This window comes from Plasmodium brasilianum, chromosome 7 (assembly GCF_023973825.1).
Source record: "Plasmodium brasilianum strain Bolivian I chromosome 7, whole genome shotgun sequence".
NCBI classification, from domain to species: Eukaryota; Apicomplexa; class Aconoidasida; order Haemosporida; family Plasmodiidae; genus Plasmodium; species Plasmodium brasilianum.
Window position 1 is genome coordinate 218,451 of NC_090120.1, and position 17,279 is coordinate 235,729.

General features: G+C 19.1%; 2 protein-coding genes across 2 annotated transcripts; both read right to left on the bottom strand.

Annotated features, from left to right (window-relative positions):
* Positions 1 to 2,553: 2,553 nt before the first annotated feature.
* Positions 2,554 to 3,596, bottom strand: MKS88_001788 (uncharacterized protein; the record flags this gene model as incomplete). The annotated part of the gene is made up of 2 exons (XM_067214748.1): positions 2,554 to 3,381; positions 3,510 to 3,596. The coding sequence occupies 2 exons, from the start codon at positions 3,594 to 3,596 to the stop codon at positions 2,554 to 2,556; spliced, it is 915 nt and encodes a 304-aa protein (XP_067074095.1).
* An 11,092-nt stretch (positions 3,597 to 14,688) lies between these two features.
* MKS88_001789 (uncharacterized protein) lies at positions 14,689 to 15,562 on the bottom strand (the record flags this gene model as incomplete). The annotated part of the gene is made up of 2 exons (XM_067214749.1): positions 14,689 to 15,360; positions 15,488 to 15,562. The coding sequence occupies 2 exons, from the start codon at positions 15,560 to 15,562 to the stop codon at positions 14,689 to 14,691; spliced, it is 747 nt and encodes a 248-aa protein (XP_067074096.1).
* Positions 15,563 to 17,279: the final 1,717 nt, after the last annotated feature.

Genomic DNA, 17,279 nt, shown 5'->3' on the forward strand with positions numbered 1-17,279 from the left:
TTAATTTAGGTATACTTCAAATGATATAAATTTATAAATACGTATAATATATTTAATCTACAATATCTAGATAACAAATAAGAAAGGATAGCAATGTAATTTACTTAAATGTATGATATAGTAATTTTTCTAGTTTTATCTTTAGACGGATTCTTTTATATTTTATATATTTTTTATAGATACATGAAGTCAAGAACAAATTTTAAACGATCAATATAATAAATAGGCATAAATATATAAACAGCAAAAGCTTTATTGAAAATATATTTACCAATAAAAAAATATTATAGTCCAATATATGTATTCCGTATGTACTGTAACCATAACAGTGATAATTATGAAAGCATGTCATGCGCAAAGAATTATTGTAATTATCTGATATATAACATTTTATTATTGTACTCTTTAAAAAATTTTATTCTTACAATTGAAAATTAAATAAATGAAATAAGTTGAATATATTACAAATACTAATACTATTATATTTTTATAATTTTACATTATTAATACATTGATAGTGCAATTTATTAAGACTCATGTTTAACTAGTTTATATTTTTCCATGCTTTTATCGTCTAATGTTTTTTCTCATAAATAATATTTTCATGTAAAATATAAGGAAACTAAGTTTTTAAATGTAACATAATAATTATATGTAAATATATTATAATATTAATTACTGAATATAAGCACAGTAAAGCATATAATTGTGCTAAAAAATTATTAAAAATACAATTTTTCTATTTGAGCAACATTTACGATAACTAAATATTTTTTGCTCCTATTTTTTTAAAATATTTTATATTTTTCTCTATTATTTGTGGTTTTGCTTAATTAAGTAATAACATATAAATAGATTAATATCCTTATATAATATATAATTTTATAATTCTTTAATATGTAAAACATAAATGCAATATTCTCTTATATATATATTTGTATTAACATTTTATTATTATTTCATTTACTAGTAGATTCAATATCGCTTTTTGCAATATGAACTTCTGAATCTATTATTTTTACTAATGCATTGTGTTTTTAATTATGGTTTTCAAATATAAAAGCATTTAAAATATTTTTTTTTTTCTCCTCATTATTATTGTATAAAAGGAAATTGACATATTCTTACATTTACAATAGTAATTTTACAAAATTTTATTATTTTTTAACGATTACAAATTCTTAATATACTTAATAATAAATCATTACACTTATTTAATTAAAACATCTACAAAAATATATGGAAATTTTTTTAACAGACTCAGTTAAAACCTATGTAACCAAAAATAACATAAATGTAGATATGTATTGTTTAAAGAAAAGTAATTTTTTTTTTAATTTCATTTTATTTCAAAAAATAAGTTTTATCAATATAAAATAATTAGTAATTTTCAATATATACTACATATATTTTTATGCTTCTATAATATAATATTAACTATTTACATAATATATTATTAGACATAAGTAAATGAGGAAATATAAATAAAAAACACAGATTATTATATAAAAGTAGAAAAAATATATACTTTTTTTATTACCCCTAATGATAATTTATCTTTTTCTATAGATATGAATGTATATAAAATTTTAAAAATATCGAAAAATAAAAATTATTTATGCATATTATTTGTTAATATTTGATTACATTTAATTCATTAATTTAAACTTATAATATTGTAAAAGTTATAAAATATATATGGTATATTTATAAATTTAACATATATTTTATATTTAATTAATTTTTTGGATATAAAATTAACTTTACAATTAAGATAAATAATAAAATGTTAAATAGTAGTCATTTTCATTTAATTGTGTACATTTAGAAATAATAAGTTATTGAACTATTATAAGTACCTGAAAATTAATAAAGATATTATATTGTAAATTTATATTTTATTTTTTATATCAAAAAAATATAAAATAATAATCCGTTGTAAGGAAATTTACAATGTTAATTTTTTACAGTTTATTTATCATAAAACTTATTTTATATAATGAATATTATGTTAGCTTTTATAATATATATATAATACTACAATTAAACAAAGTACATCTTCATCGTTTCAATAAAAATAAATCAAGACATATTTTTTTTTATATTAATTGTAATCAAATATTTTTCAAATCATGTCAACAAATATTCATTTAAAACTAAAGAAAAATGAAAACATATAAAAAAGTATTTTTATAGTCAAAATATAAATTAACACAAGCAATAAATAAAATTATATAAATTGTCCCACTTAATATTAATTATAACACACAAAGACATATTTTTCATACAAATATATTCAATAATTCAAAATATTCAATTTGGATATAACGATACCTTAAATTACAAACTAAAACATATTATATATTAGAATTCACAAAACAAATAAGATTTTTTTTTACTGGTGTGTATCCTTAAGAACAGGTATATGTATTTACACTTATAATCTTTATTCAACTGTGAGTATTCATATTATGAATACAATTCAAGATATTACAGTTAACTGTTCATATTGAATATTTCATTATGCAAAGAAAAATATTAATTATTATTCATTTATCTTTTTCTGAACTTAATTTTTTCATATTTTTTAACTTTTTTATGATAATAATAAACCGCGGATATAAGTATGATACCTAATATGAATAAAGGCACAAAATATATTAGAAATCCCAAAAAATATCGAACACAGTAGTTAATATTTTTACCGCTTTCCTTTACCAAAACTTTTGTGAACCAATTTAAAGGAGGTCTGTTCAGAATGTCATATAAATGTACTAAGGCCGGAGAACCTCCTTTTTCATACAAAACTGAAAGTTTTGGTATATCCTTAATGTATGATATAGTTTTTAGTTTATCAATAGATACGAAAGGCGAAAAAAGAAGTATTAAATTATACAAAACAAATGTAAGCCCATATCCACAAAATTTATCTAATATGAATGATATTGCTAACACCAAAAATAGTAATAAAGGTAAAGCAAATCGTAATCCGCATTTTTTAATTAATATTTTTTTATAAATCTTATCACTAATTGTCCTGTTGTTTTTAAGAAAATCTGCATAATCAAGTTCTTTGAATATTTTTTTTTCTAAATGGGAATATTTTTTTGTTTCAAATATACAAGATTTACTTTTTGTATCCTTTCTATGACTTCTTGCATTAGTTGGTAAAGTTCTATTTGAATGATTTTTTTTTCTTTCAGCATATTTTTCTTTACTAGTTATATCAATTTTATTGTTCACTCCATTCGGTAACTGTTCATTTATACATGTAATACTTGAATGATTATACTGTTTATAATTTGTCAGTGAACGATAATTTCTTATATATAATTCTCTATGGTGATTGTAGCTAAAATCAAAAAGATTGTTAAATGCCATCTAAAAAAGATAATATCAATAATTATTATGTATGCGATTAAATATTATCAATCTAAAAAACAGTATTAAAAAAAACACAACACAAAAAGTATAAATAATACAAATTTCCTGAAGTAATATTAATATACCATATATATGTAAAAATGGCATATCCAAAATAAAAGGCTAAATGTAAAAATTTTAATAAATAACAGTGACTTAATTTGTTGTTCCATAATATATATCTCTTATATGGTACAATATACTGAAAAAGTATATAATTAATAATAATATAATATACTCTTAATAATAAGGGGCACTATTATTATTTATTTAACTTCTTTTTTTATTATATTTTCATAAAACAAAATTAAAAGTATGCACCTATAAATTCTTTTACGACAGAGATAAATAAAAGTAACCTTAAAAATGTATACAAAAATTATTATATTAATATTATTTATAAAAGTGTCACTTTATATAATATAATATTAAATGAATTCGGTAATAAATATTCAAAATATGAAAATTATTTATTCAAAATATGAAAATTATTTATTCAAAATAGTGAATTAATTAAATTATCATTATTTTAATTTTCTAAATAAAATGATATATATATATGATTTCATAATATTTCCATGTAGGATATATATATACAATATAGAATGTAGAGAATATAGAAAATAGATAATTCTCTACATTATGTGAAGTATTACTCATTGAATTGATTTTTCCTTATTAATTATTATAACAGTATAATAATAAAGAAAAATAAGAATAAGTTATACAAATTTATTTTATTTTCTTTGTCCTCATGTCACTAGTTACCCCATAAATATATTCTTTATTATATGATTTATAATATATTTATAACATCAAATTTTTAGCGTATGACTTAATAAGTATATATTTAAAAGGTATATAAAAGCTTATCATTTACTTCTTAAAAATAATTGTTGAAGGTTATTGTATCTAACTAGATATAATTTATACTATTTTATATAAAAGAATAGTCTGTAAGTTAATCTACTTTTTTTATATTACTTTTTATTTTTGTAATGTTATATATATATTTATAAGAAATACAGAAAAAAAGAAAAAAATATTTATAGAGTCATTTTGTACAAACTATATAACATAATAATGTTATAGCAAATATTCTTTAGTCATTTAATTCGATAATAAAATGAATATTTTTTTTTGTCAATATATATTTCATATATATTTAAATAATTTTTTTAAAAAATTTTTATTTCCAAAAATTACATAAGATAAAAACTAATCTGAAAAAGGTTCAATCCCTTTATTTATAAATAATGATTCAAGAATTTTTAAATAGATGATGTCCCGTTAATAATTCATACATTAATGTAGAATTATGTCTTTATTTATTAATAATATCATACTTGAAATATATAAAAAATTTACTGAAAAAAACTTTACATCAAACAAGATATGCAATCTGTATTTCACATAATATTTTTATATAAATATGACCGGTTATATTTATTTATAAATAAGAAATATATTTAAAAACAAAAAATAATATTGTTTTGTTTTATCTATATGAAAACAACGTAATATATGGAAATTAAAATTAATGTATAAAGAATTTTTTTAAAAGTTCATAAAAATTATCACTTAAAACCATAAAAAAAATAAAAATAAATAAATTTTAAAAATATAAATTATTTCATTAGATTAATGAAGTTATATTATCTTTAATCCAACATACTAAATTAAGAGATCACATATTTATCATAATGTAAATCTACATGATACATATTGTATATATAATTTTTGCTTATTAAGCACATATTCATATTGTTAATATAGAGAAATATCAATTTCACATTTGTATGTTGAGAAAAATATATATTTACATAAAATGAACAAACGTATAAAATTACACGAAAATAATTAATTATTATAATAAATCTAGGGTAAAAACACGCGAACTGTTAAAAATATTTAATATATTTTTTTTTACTTTTGTGCAGTAATATATATTTGTTTATTATCTAGGGCGCATAAAAAAATAGTTTAAATTATACAACAATTGTTTTATGTGAGATTATAATTTCATTAAGCATAAAGAGAAATTTAATTGGATTCATGAAAAATATTATTTCTGAAAACAATATATGAAATGTATATAGGATATAATTTCATTTCCTCATACTGCAACTGTTTATTTTAAAAATTTTACCAATACATAAATAAACACTAAAATGCATAATAAAGAAATGAAATACAACACAGTTATGGTTCTCTCACTAAAGTATAATAATCATCTTTGTAATTCATTCACTAATAGACAATAAATTTTTTAATGGAATAAGATATAAAAAAAATAACAAAAACATTATATATGAATGTATTCATATAGAGTAAATAATAGAGAGATATTCATACGCGCTGAATATTTTGTAATTTGGGTATGGTTTATATATTTCCGACAATATATATAATAAAATCATTTATATAATAGATTTCCAAAAAAAAAATATATTTATCACTGCAAATGGATTATATATAGATGATTCTCATTTCTTGACTAATTTTCTTGCTGAACCAGTTGAATTATCTATAACCTTACACTAACCTTTTCCACCATATGCTGATTTAATATTATCGATTTCATTATCAGAATCATCTTATCTAATTCCATATAATATATCCTTAATCGTGTATTACCCGTTACTTTCTTATTTCCTGACAATGAAAAATCCTTTGTGTCATATAAGGTTCTATCATTACAGTTTTAATTATATAAAGATTTATCTAAAGTATATAATAATGAAAAAATAATATTTTTATTATTTATTTTATGATGAATCTACTTATAATGAAAATTTTCATATAAGTACATATAATATCAGTTATCAAAAAATATAAGGCAAGTTTTCAGCGATGTCATCGTTATACAGTATAGTATAAATTGGAACATCCCCAAATAAGAAATATAATTATAATAGTTTTTACTAAAATAAAAAAATACATTTTTTCTTTCATACCATAACTGTTTATCCACTAGATAGTTATGAAAAGGTATATTTATTTTCATTGATATTATATTTTTTAAAAAAGCAAAAAACTTCATAAATAAAATACATGTATAGTGTATATTAAAGCAAATATAATTTTAAATATATTTTTGTAAACGTTTAAAAGAAAGTTATTATGAGAAAGGTAACATAAATAAATAACTTTCTGTAAATGTAATATTATTCATAAATTCTCTAAAAATATATATATATATTAATACTCTAACAGAACAATTATAAGTGTTTATTATAAGTAATTTCCATAATAACATTAAAATAAAATGGATTTTTTAATTCATAAGGATTCTATTTTACAACTAAAATAAAAAAAATATATGCGGTGAGAATAGATACATTAGCTTATACTAGCAATATAGTCATTAATTTGTTGTTTAGCAACTTAAGAATGAGCTTACTTCTTTATATAGTTTATGCTTTTAAAACATTATATTATAATAGAATAACACAAATTATTCTATAGTATACAATAGTATTAATAGGAATGAAAGAGAAAAAAAAATAAAAAAAGACAAATTTATTATATGGCACATGTTACTCTACAATATATTTTATAAACCTACTACATGTACAGCATTTATACTGTAATCATATAAAAATTACATTCTAAGATTTAAATAAAGTACAAATTTTTATTACAAAATACTATCCAATTTAACAGTTTAATATATTTTTACCATTGTGTTATAAACGATATGCTATAATTTTTATATAATTTAAAATAATACATTTTTTTTACAATAACTAAGGTGAAATTTATTACATTTAAAAATAAAACAATTTATATTTTTTTATTATTTTATTTTTAAAAAAAAAAATTATAAATTTATAAGTTCTATAGAAATGATAATATTAAAAAAGAAGAAGAATTTAATAAAATAATATTTTAGTAAATATGTTACTTAAAAAAAAAAATTCTAATAAATAACCACTGCAAATAAAATAATTTACAACAAAAAATAACTTTGTTTATAAATGCAAAAATATAATATATAAAAAATCAAATAATAAAATTTTGGAGAATATTTAATGCCTACTTTATAATTTAACATTTTTATGGATCAGATAAAAACTTATATATTTTTCATTGATTTACATATAAATATTACTGAGAACCATATTTTAAATTTCATATATTAACTTAAAATAAATTAAATATTTTATGAAAAATACCTATAAAAAAAGAAATAGTTATATTCATTAGTTTTTGTTTAATAGAGTGAATGTGAATAATTATAAAGCACAATGTATTATTTTGATAGTATAATTATAAATTGATCAGAATATTCGCAAGTAAATTACATCTCTACAAAAAATACATAATTAAAAAAAAATATAAAAAAACTTTAAATTTATAATAGGCTATATAACACGTATTACATTATAATATTTCGCACAGATAAGAAAATAATCTTCTTTATTTCAATTTTTTATATATATGCAGTATATATTATATAGATGTTTATATATATAAAAAGATTAATTGTTCAAGACCTTTAAATGATTCTTTCATTTAGATGTCCTCTTGTCAAAATTTACAAATTTGTGTTTATATAAATATATAGAAAAAATTATCTTAATAATTAAAACCATCTAATAATAATAATATATTATGATACAAATTACATGAATTTATAAGCTCCATTTTTATGATTCCTTTCTAGATATTTGTGTAACTAATACAGTTAATAATATTTAAAAATATAATTTTTGCCTAAATTATTTTATACATGTTGAAACTATTAAAAATATCCAGATTAATTTAAATTAAATAATTGCATATATTCAGAAAAATGAGTGAACATTCAATAAATAATTTTTATTTTTTTTGAAATACTTTAGTTCTGAGTGAACAAATACTATATGAGAGTGTAGATGTATTAAATATATATATGTGTTTCATATATGCATATTTATTAACTCATATATACTTAAATTAATCCATGAATACTTTTTAAATTATTGTATATATAATGTCAATTTTAAATATAATTTCTCATAAATATAACTTTTGTTATATTATATTAAGTTTCTTTTAATTTAGCATGTACTTAATGTCATAATAAAGCATATGACTTTTTTTATTTTAATATTTCGTTCAAAAAATAATATGTGCTATACATATTTTTAGGGAAATTATTATTTTATAATTATTTCATTACGTAATATTTTTAAATAATACATATTATACAACTATTAAATCTTATCTACAATTCTAATATTACTATGACCTCTATTGAAGTATGTTCACATAAACGTTTATATATTAATATATTCTATAACATTAGGACCATTATGAGTTTTATGCATTTATGTTTCATTTTACTCTAGAACTTTACAGATATTTATTTTTTCTAATAATGTTTTTGTTAAAAATATATCTAAGACATTCTTGTTACAAACGAGATAACTTATATATATATATATATATATAATGTAATTATTATAAAAAAAAACAAAAAAAATTAAATTATAAGTTTTCCTTTTTTTATGTTACAAATAAATTCATGTATTACATTCATATTTGTATACATAATTACCTTATTCATATTTTTTATTACTACACATGTATCTTATATTAAATACTTGTTTTACTTTTGTGAAAATAATGAACATATCCATCAACATAGTACATTGTATGTATATGTACACTTAGTTACATATATGAAATGTTTTCTATTATACTACAATGAACTAATAGATTTTGGATTTTTGGTTATACCATTGCCTCTAATATATTTGTATTTTTTATATCCTTTTTTTTGTATTCTCCATGTTTACAATGAATACATTAATTGATTTCCATATAAAGATATTTAATAGAGGTAATCAGAAGTACGCTAACATTTCTAATGTAACATAAAATAGGCTACAGTTAAACGAATTTCCTTTCCAAATAATATATTTGACCAGCTCACTGTTCAAGTGAGTTACAATATATATGTTTTCTTATCCCTTTTCTTTGTTAACATCCTTAAGGTAAGTAACTCTTTTAGCGAATTCATGCATTGTCCTTATATTTTCTTGTTATTTATCTTAATTTTATCATTCGTTCCATTCTCTTTTAAGTACATGTACTTATTCCAAATTTTTCAGATGTATAAAAAATAAACATAAATTGGTAATATCTGTAAAGTAATGTAAATTAATTTCCAATATTTAAAAGTCTGTATACATATACATGTGTACGCATGTTTTCCCTTTTATAACTTTTCATTATAAATAATCTAAAACATACAATGGTAGAGAGTATAAATAAGCATATATATATGCTTGCTTGTCATGTGCTAACAAATGCATCTAATAATGAATAATGCTATTCTACTAACGTGTATAGGTATGAACTCAATTATATCCTAAAATTGATTCAGTTAATGACATAAAATTGTTCTCCCATAATGAATTTCTTATTCTATTTATCTTTATTTTAATAAATTAAATGAGCATTAGTAACTTTATGAAAGTATTATTCCCATGGATTCCTTTATTCATGTTACACATGCATGGTACAACAACATAATAAAAAAATGTATACATATATGTACGAATCTCAGAAATAATAACGAATTTCTGTAATTAATGCATAAAATGAAATAGATAAATCAAGCTGTAAAAAATGCATCTTATTTGTTTTATTAGATATTATTGCTTTTATGTAGGAAAACATACTTCCATAAATCATGTTAATAACATAGATAAATAATTCAATGTAATTTTTCATGTTTAAAAATAAAGGTACGTTTTTTAAAATATAAGAAAGTATATGTGTTTAAGTATATAAATTCGTACCTTACATTATGTAAGTATACATATGTACATGTACGCTCACTCCTATATGCATTTACATACATACATATTCTTATGCACATGTAAATATACACAAATGTATGCACATACACATGTACACAGTATAGCAGCATGATTCACACATATAAATTCTTTGAAAATAATTTTTTTCAACTCTTATGTCACCAATTCCCAAGAAACTACATAATTATAGTTTAGTTTTTCGAATTTTTGCACTTTCATACATGCAGTGGAAAGAAAAAATAAATTAGAAAAATGGTGTAAAAAGATACACTAATATTTTTTGCTTTCCTCTTTTGAATAAAACATTTATATATATATCCAATTTCGTTTTCAAAAAAACTTCGTAATATCTATTTGAACAATGAAAAAAATAGGGACAGAAAAAGTTTTTTTAAAATACACAGTTATACATATGTTTTTGTATCAATATCAATCAGTTTTTATGTTATTTACCTTTTTTTTATATCCTTAGAGTTTTGCACAATCTTGTCAGAAAATGATTTTCCACTTCTACATTCTCTCTTTTTTCAACATAACCTTCTTTCTGGATAAATAAGACATCTTGATAGTCGTGAAAAAAACTTAAAAAAAGAAAGCGTACATCTCATTAATATAATACTGTTAATTTTTACATATACATAATATTCATTCACGTAGTTCTCTTATTTTATATTTATTAAGGTACTAGTTCGTGCACTACGTTAATTCTTATAGATATAATAAAAATTGATACCCTAAGTACAGAAAATAAAAAAAAATTTCCAATTTTAATTGCGCGTATAATAACAATTATTATATAAGTTCAACATAATGCACACATTTCGGTGACATTTCCACAACTGTAAAATTCAAATTTAGCTCTAAAGTATTTTTAAAAACTCGTTCGTGAACTCCATTAACGTTTAATAATTTCTTATTTTTTGATTTTAATCTTTCAGAAATCAATTAAAAACAAAAGAAAAGCAGAATAAAACGATGTAAAAGGGATAAATAAAAATGTGAGATAAGAGGTATATATGAATACATGTACAAAAGAATTTTTAAGGAATATGTGTACACATGTAAATACTTAAAATACATTAAAAAGTGAGATGAAAAAAAAAATATATTTTAAAGCACAATAGTAACGTATAAAAATTAAAAACATAATATGCGAAGATTCAAAAAAAAGCATTTTCTTTAATTTTTTGGGTGAATAATTTTAACTTTTTTAAGGTATTATAGTTATACCTGTCAAAAATATATAATTATCTTTTTCTTTGGTGGCTTCTAGTAAAAAACAAATTTGTTGTCATGTAATTAACTTTATGTATTCTATAAAAATACAAATAAACAACAAGCTAACAGCACCAAGGAATAAGCATAAATACCTAAAAACAAGATTTTCAGTTGTATAAAAATTATATTATCATATTTATTTTTTCGTTTATGCAGTTTTTATATAAATAGATATTATTCCTTACAGAAAAAAATATTTTTGTAATATTTTTCTTTCTATTAATCTATAGGAATGTTCTTCAATTTGAATGTATTTTGTAATTTTTTATAATATATTATTTTTTATTATTAATATTTTTAAATATTTCTATAAATTAAAAAAAAAAATTTAGGACGATATAATTTTTTTATAATTTTTTTTTTTCAAAAATAGGAAATAATTAACTATCTATAAATTCTAAAAAAATACAAATTTATTAAAATATGATTACGTTTTGAATAAAGTACCAACTAATACATAACAATTAATATAAATGAAATGATCTGAAATATCTCTCAATATGAGTCGAATATTAACTAAACATTCACTTATATTAGTTTTCTTATATGTACAAACGTGTAATATTATGATCTAATCAATTAATTATTATTCTATTTATATATCTCATTTTTTGTTCTATTTCTTAGAAATTTAACTATATAAAATATTATTCTACGCAAAAAAAAAAAAGAAAGTATACATAATAATTTTAAAACTCACGCATGCGATAAAATTAATACATTTATATATATCCTTAATTTACTTTAAAAATTTTAGTTAAGAAAATCTTATAGCATATTTATTTTTTTTTTATTCATCAAAATAAAAAATTAGGAAATGATACAAATCTTTATGAAATATTATACGTAAACAACAAAGATATATAATTTTTTTAAACTTTTTAATGCTTACTGCTATGTATTTCATGTATATAATTTTTTTTTTCACATACTGTACTATAACATTTTCTCATAAAAATACTACAATTACTACAAACTCAATGTATTTTAAATATTTGATTAATTATATTAATATATAATAGGAGCAACTTATTATAATTGTATGCATATTTATGTGAGTACTCAATATAAAATATTTAATGATGAACAATATTTTGTAAAAGTTAGAACTTCATATTATCATCATGAAATGCTCCTATTTTGTTGTTAGCAGATTGTAGAAATATGTATATTTTATTGCATATTCCAAATTTTTTATAGTAAACTAAAAGAAACCATAAATTTTTTTCATCTTATACACACGCTAAAAATAATATAATTATGTATTCTCAAAAAAATTTAAATACCTCATTTTTAGAAGAACTACCATGATATAAGCATAAGGATTATTAATATAATTTTTCCTTGAATTATCTACATTCAGAAGAATGAACTCATTTTTAAATTCATATATTTTACATACTCCAAGATACATAAATGTATAATTCTCTACTATACAGAAAAAAAAATAAAACAAATTACTAAAAAGAAATATCATAAAGAATTTATAAATAATGGTATCGTATTAATACATAATGTTATAGAATGTACGTAATATATGATGGTCTCAGCACTACCATATTCCGAGGTAGAAACAAAAATAAAATTATAAAATCTTATAATTTATTATTGAACTCATACAAAATTCCAAAAATAATGGAATGGAATATTTAAAAATACTTTAAAAAAATTATTCATACATAAAACTATAGAAATATGGAATTCTTAATAACACGAACACTATAATTAAAATATATAGTAGTTACTTTTCTACTGTATAGATTGCAAAGAAAATATTAAATACCTTATTCAAAAATTAAGTAAAAAAGATGGAATTTTAATTCATATAAAATCGAAAAATATAAAAAATTTAATTCTAAAATATTTAAAATATCAATTTAGTGCTCCATGAGTAAAATTACTAATATTTTCGCACACTTAAAAAAAAAATATTTTGTAGATAAAAAATTATTTAATAACTACAAACTATGATGTTAAATTTTCAATAAACACCTTTTCACTAGAAAGAAGAGTTTTGTTTTATGTAAGTAAAAAACATCTGCCTAGTTTTTATTTATTCACAATATACTATCTGATAAGTTATGTAATTTTTTTTGAGAAATAATGAAAAGTACGGATATTTAAAATTAGTACCAACTAGTAAAATAAAAAGATATATGTTATAAAAAGTAGACATAAATTTTATAAATAATATTTAGAAAAGAAAATAAGTATATCAATAGATGATTTATTAATATCTAATTGAATTTAATTCATTAGATTAATAAGAGAACAACATGAAAAATAAGAACTACATGCTCTATATTTAATTATAAATTTTCAACATAATTTATATATAAATATTTTACTTAGACTCCAGTTAGTACAACAGTTAGAAACCAAATTAATAGGACAAATGATTTTAAAAATTCGTTTAAACTTAGCGATTGATAATCATAAATTTAGTATGATATTATAGTTAATCTATAATTAAAACATATATTATTTAATTATATATCTATATTTTTACATTTCCTCGGCATAAAATAAGCTAAAAGTCTGTTAAACAGATTTTTTTAATATATTAGTTTTATAATATGTTTTACATGGATGCACTTTATGCAATAAATATTAAGTTCTTTCCTAAGAGAAAAAAAATATATATATACATGTATCAGTATAACGAAATACATATACTTTTTTTCATTAAATAAAAAACAACACACATTCATTGTTAATTTAAAAATAAAAAATTTTCTTAATCTCTTGAACAAATAATAATTTTAGATTGCATTGAGATTCAATAAAGAAATCAAAAATGATTAGTATACTTCTAAATTAAGAAACTTCTATATAATTATGTTAATTGTGCTATCATACATGTATATTAAAGCACAACCAAATATATTTCATACACATATATTTAAACTCATAAATATATGTTCTACACCATAATATTTAAGCTATAATAATATTTGAAAATAAAAATTCTAAAATATTAAAACTTTAAAATCGACAAAAAAGGAAGAACATATATTTTTGTTGCTGTGTATCAAAGAGACTAGATATACATGTAGCATTATAATACTTTAGAAAATATATATATGCATATTAAGTATATCAATAAAGCTTTTTAATTTATTACTTTATATTGAAGATTTTACAGAAAGATAAACATTCATTTTTATTCATTTTACTCCGTCATTAACTTAATTCTATTAAATTTTTCATTATTTCTTAAAATCTTATAAATCACTATTATAACTATTACCGATAATTTTATCATAATTATACTGAATAATCCTATATAAATATAGAAATTTCCTGCATTTTTTAAGTCATCTAGAGCACTATAAAAACTTTTCAATAATCCATTTTCTTTCATCCATTCACCTACAGTTTTCATAAATGGTAATACTGGTAATACGGATAATCCTATTCCCAAAAAGAAAAAAAGTAAAAATAGAGCAACTCCCAATTTGTATTTTCTAAGTTTTATTTTTCTTAAGGATATATCACAAATTCTTCTTTTCTTTTCAAGAAAATGTACATAATCTTTATTTTTAATCCATTTACTTTCAAAATGGAAATACTTCCCATCAAATATTCCATTATTGTAATCTGTAACTTGAGTATAATAATGAGCCATATTCAATAAATTTTTATTAGATTCTTTTTTTTCCGTCCATTTTTCATTATTACATATGTTTTTTTTTTCGTATTTTACATTATGTGGTACATCCTTTTTTAAATATACAATTTTTGAATCTTTGAGCTTTTCATATTCTCCTAGTAATCTATAAGTTCTTGTATCTAATTTATTACTGTGGTAATAATTGTCTTCCAAAAATTTACTAAAATATCTCTAAATGAACAAGGTAGATATTTATTATTTAAATATATAAATAAACTATTATTACAAAATATTATTAACAAATATAAAACATAAAAGTTAAGAATAATACAAAAATATTTAAATAACGTTATCATACCACTTCAATGTTAAAATGACATATCCAAGTTAAAAGAATAAACGCACCAATATAAGTAAATATAATTATCTTCATATTTATTTTCAATATATACATGTTAAATATTGCAATATATTAGGTAAAGAAAAAATTAATAATAATATTATATTCTTCTAGTGATATGAAAATCTATATTTATTAAAAAAAATTATTTTTATTATTTCTTCGTAAACATATAGTAAATATACATAAATATAATATGCTTTTCCACATATTCATCGTAAAATAACTTTAAAATTAGATTATGAGATTTGTAATTTAATTCTAATACAATAAAAAAAACTTTCATTAAAATAAAAAAACTTGAATTGATTCATAGATATATGCAATATATAATTTATTTATATAATGTAGTGCACTAATTAAACGATTTTTTTATTAATAATTTTCAGAATATATAGAAAAATAAATATGCTATAGCTTATTTTATGTAAATGTTAAGTTTATCTATTATACAGAATGTAGAGAATATATAAAATATATTTCTCGACATAATAGGATAACAATTATCAATTCTAAGAATGGTATCCTATTAATAATTCAAATTTTGTAAACACTTTTTTTAAAAACTAATTGTGTATAATTATAATAAAATTAATTTTAAAAGAAAAAAATAACATATGAAATGTTAATTATAGCACTTCTGTTAATTAGTACTCAAACACATAAAATTCTTTAGTGTTTCTATTTTTTTTAAAAAGTCAAATTTATAAGATCTACATAATCTACGAAGTACTGTCAATTCTCAAAGAAAATACAAACTAATTTTTTTTTTTTTGAAGAATATATTTTAAAAGTTACACTTTTTAATTTATTCAATTATTTTCTAAATGAAAATTTTGAATACTCATATATCTAAAATTTTAATTTCTTTTTAATTAATTATATACTCATAGAAGATATACTAATATATTAAAAAAAGAAAAAGAAAAATATATGCTAATGGAAAAACCTCTACAGAAATATCATATGCACTAGAATTAATTTAAGTTTTTTCTAGAAGAAGTAAATTTAAAAATAAGGTTAATATATATTGCGTATAATATGTACATAACAAATGAGAAGGAATAATAATACAATTTATTAAAATGTACTTTTTAGTATTTTTTTGCTGCAATTTTTAACGGACAAGTTATTTTTCATTTATTCCGTTACAAATATATAAGATTACTAACGCATTTCAAAGTAACGAAATAGTAAATCGACCTGAATATATAAATAAATAATATTATTTTAAAAATGTATTTAACAACAAAATTTTATAATATAGTATTATTTATTACCTTATACATTGAAACACTAAGAGTGATAAATATTAAAATAATATTTGGCGTAAAAATTTATTTAATCGTCTGAAATATAACATAATGTTATTGTTCTTAAAAAATATGATTTTCTCAAAATCATAATTAAAAAATTAGAAAAAGGATATTACAAAAGTTGTCATTGAAATTTCATAGATTTACACAATATATGCATTTATCATGATTTCTATGAAGACTATTATTAATCTACCTTGAACTGTTACTATGAATTAAACGATCAACACTTTTTCCCATATCAGATATTACTAAATAAAGTGTTAAACCCTCCATATATAAATTCTAAAATTATAAAAAGTACGTTTTCTATTTTAATTATGTTAAACAATTACTTAATAACTTTTTCTATTTTAGAAATATTCATGATTTCTAAAGGTTTTTCTAGCAGTTATTTTTAAAATAATATATAACTTTCTAGATTATTTATGTTT